Consider the following 3472-nt stretch of genomic DNA (forward strand, 5'->3'; position numbering starts at 1 on the left):
TATTCTGGTTCAGGAGTTTGTAAAATTTGGATCACTAGATACATACCTGAAAAGAATAAAATTGTATAAATATATTGTGGAAACTTGAAGTTGCAAAACAGTTGGCATGGGCCATGCATTTTCTAGTAAGTAGTATATCATTTTATCAAAAAGATACTGTTTTGTTTTATAAAACAATATACAAATTATCTTTACCTGGAAACAAAAAATAAATCTGTAATTGGATGCCAATTCATGTAAAACAGTCTGTGTTAGGTGATAAAAGAGATTACTTTAGGCATATGTTTATGTATGTAAAATCACTTTTGAAAAAAAGTTTTGTCATCCCATCAATATCTTAGAACTACTAATAGACAATCTGTATTTTGTGTCTTTTGGATTTAGAAAGTTCAACCAAAAATTATGCAGCAACATGTGCTTCTGTATTTTTGGGCCATTGTACATTATGGTCCATGAGAAAGCAGCATTGACAGAGAAGAATACCAGGGGGCCTGCCAGTGATCAGACGCCTCAGGGTGCACCTGTGTTCTGCTGCAGAACTGAAGTAGTGTTTCTTAATGTCAGCTCTCATCCAGAAACGCAAACCATCTCAGCCTTAGAACTCACGTGAAGTGGCATTGGGTAGTTTTAATTTATACATTTCATCACAAGCATAGATTATTGTGTTATTTAAAATGTGAAACAGGAAGCATAGTTAGGAGTCATAAATTTCCTTTTTTCTCAATGCATGCCTCCAAATTAATATTTATTATGCTATCTTATATATTTTCTTCTTTAAATCTGTTTTGGGGCTTGAACTACTAAATGCTTAAATATTTGTGGATTGATATTTGAATATATGTGTGTTTAACTCTAATAGGAAGAAAACACCCTTATTCATGGGAATGTGTGCGCCAAAAATATTCTACTTATCAGAGAAGAAGACAGGAAGACAGGAAATCCTCCTTTCATCAAACTTAGTGATCCTGGCATTAGTATTACAGTTTTGCCAAAGGACAGTAAGTTCTAGAGGGATTATATATAATGTTACTAAACTTTACTTGGGCAGTGTTGTAAAGAGCATGTTGTTAATTTTCCTTGAACTCCATTTAATTCATATGTTCCTGATTAATAATAAAATTGTCTATCACTTTTAGCCATTTAAATTGTTAGTTAAATCTTAGTCTCTATTTTTCTTTCTTATAAGCATATAACCATGGACTGTGAGGTGATTTTTTAAAAACAGTTTTAATCTCTAATTATGTATGAAGGATAGGATTTTATCCATTTTTAATATGAGGTTTTCTAATATTCCTTGAGCCACAAGTAAATTTTCTAAATATTCTTTTCTTCTCATCACTAAATAAAAATTTATCTAGCCTGAGATCTTAGGATTTTTTTCTACCCTCTGTGAAAAAATTAGTTTAATTATCCAGCTAATTCTGACTTTTTAAAACCTTAAAAAAACTTTCATTTGTGTTTGTTAATCTTTACTACTTAACACAGTGGGTTAAAAATACAAATTTCAGTCAGATAGTTGAGAGGGGTTTTTTGGGGGGTCTAGATAATTATAAATGAATTTTGTTATCTTAGCTAATTTCTCTAATTGGATGTTCCAAATTTAGATTCTAAATTGATCAATTTAAGCCAATAGTACATAATGACTTATCTGACAGTGAAGACAGTGATAATTGGGCAGTAGTACAAGAGTATGGCACAAAATTCTTACAGGGTCTTACATCTGGTATTCTGGGAAATTTTATCCTTTGGAATCAGAAATGAAGATGGGGAAAAAAAAAGTATTCATATGGTGAACGTATTTGTCAATCAATCTATTTGTCTGTCTATGTCAGAATACCAGAAAGTAGGGTTATATTGCTTCTTCCTTTCTTGAATACAGTCCTTCTGGTGGAATCAAAGACCATAGAAACTTTACTGGAGAAATTCCATGATTTGAGCAGAGCCCACCTGTATCAATTCCATATACCTAGAATATTTTGGTGCAATTTAGCCATGCCTCTGCTATAAACGCTTGTTGGTCCCTGTTTTTTTTTTTTATCATCTGCAAGTGAGAACTGCCGTGGCTATTAAATCAGTGGAACATCTCTGAATGATGTAACATTACCTTTACCACTTACGCATTGTGAAGAAATACCAAAAAGTATCATGGGACAATTTTAGGATAAACTATATTAAAAAAAAGATTTGGCCAGGCGCAGTGGCTCATGCCTGTAATTCCAATGCTTTGGGAGACTGATTGCTTTCTAAAGCCCTTGCGTGGATCACTTAAGCCCAAGAGGTCAAAGCATAGTGAACTGCAATTGTGCCATTGCACTCCAGCCTGGGTGACAGAGTGTCACCCTGTCTCAAAGAAAAAAAAATTTTTTTTGAAGGTAAAACTAATGAAAAATGGTATGCCAGTTGAGACACTACGGTTTAATGGAAAGATTAATTGGTTCAGAACTCACTGTACAGGATTCTAATTCTGTCTCTGCTGCTAACAAATTGTGTGGCTTCGGGCAGATTACTTAATCATGTGTCTCCATGTTGTCATCGTTGAAGATGAGATATTGAATTGATGACCTTGAAGGTCCCTTCTGGCTCTTAAGCTTATGCAGTCATGTGCACTTGCACATCCACCCCCTCCAAAATACAGAAAATAGACCTGATTATTCAAATGATTTGAACTTTAAAGCTATTTACATATAAAAGATTGCTTTACTTGTGAATTATTTAACCCTACTCTGTTCTTATCATTTAAAAGTTCTTCAGGAGAGAATACCATGGGTACCACCTGAATGCATTGAAAATCCTAAAAATTTAAATTTGGCAACAGACAAATGGAGTTTTGGTACCACTTTGTGGGAAATCTGCAGTGGAGGAGATAAACCTCTAAGTGCTCTGGATTCTCAAAGAGTAAGTTTATATAGACTAAGTTAGAATTACTCTATCTCTGAACTTTCATATTACTTTCACATGATTTGTATTTTTTAGCCCATCTAATTTTGAAAAGAAGGTTGGTGTGGCATTACACAATTTATTCTGTTTGTGGTTCTTTAATTATAGAAGCTGCAATTTTATGAAGATAGGCACCAGCTTCCTGCACCAAAGTGGGCAGAATTAGCAAACCTTATAAATAATTGTATGGATTATGAGCCAGATTTCAGGCCTTCTTTCAGAGCCATCATACGAGATCTTAACAGTTTGTTTACTCCAGGTATGTATTTATGGAGTGATCTTATTGATTTTCCAGCTTTCTATCTTTATTGTATTTAATGAATCATTACTAATTTTTAATTCCTTTAAAACATTTTCTTGATGTCATTTAGGCCTTCTTAATTTCTTATGTTCATATGGCTTTTCATGCTTTATACATATTCTAATCTCCTTGAGTGAGATTTCCTTTTTTAAAAAAAGACCTTTTCTCTTTCAGCAACCTAATTTTAGTTTTCCATTTAATGAGTTGTAAATTATAGTGTTTTTTTTTTTTTTT

At 33.1% G+C, this 3472-nt stretch overlaps 1 protein-coding gene across 1 annotated transcript in view; it reads left to right on the forward strand.

The window, feature by feature from the left end:
• The window catches only part of LOC108521481 (tyrosine-protein kinase JAK2-like), a 4430-nt gene continuing 958 nt past the window's right edge, over window positions 1–3472 (forward strand). The window contains exons 1-4 of the mRNA XM_017861337.1: window positions 1–125; window positions 860–998; window positions 2744–2895; window positions 3046–3196. Of these exons, the coding sequence (XP_017716826.1) occupies window positions 114–125; window positions 860–998; window positions 2744–2895; window positions 3046–3196 (454 nt within the window). The 5' untranslated portion in view covers window positions 1–113. The remainder of the gene's footprint in view (window positions 126–859; window positions 999–2743; window positions 2896–3045; window positions 3197–3472) is intronic.

This window comes from Rhinopithecus bieti, unplaced genomic scaffold (genome assembly GCF_001698545.2).
Source record: "Rhinopithecus bieti isolate Rb0 unplaced genomic scaffold, ASM169854v2 scaffold_61588, whole genome shotgun sequence".
Classification (NCBI taxonomy): Eukaryota; Metazoa; Chordata; class Mammalia; order Primates; family Cercopithecidae; genus Rhinopithecus; species Rhinopithecus bieti.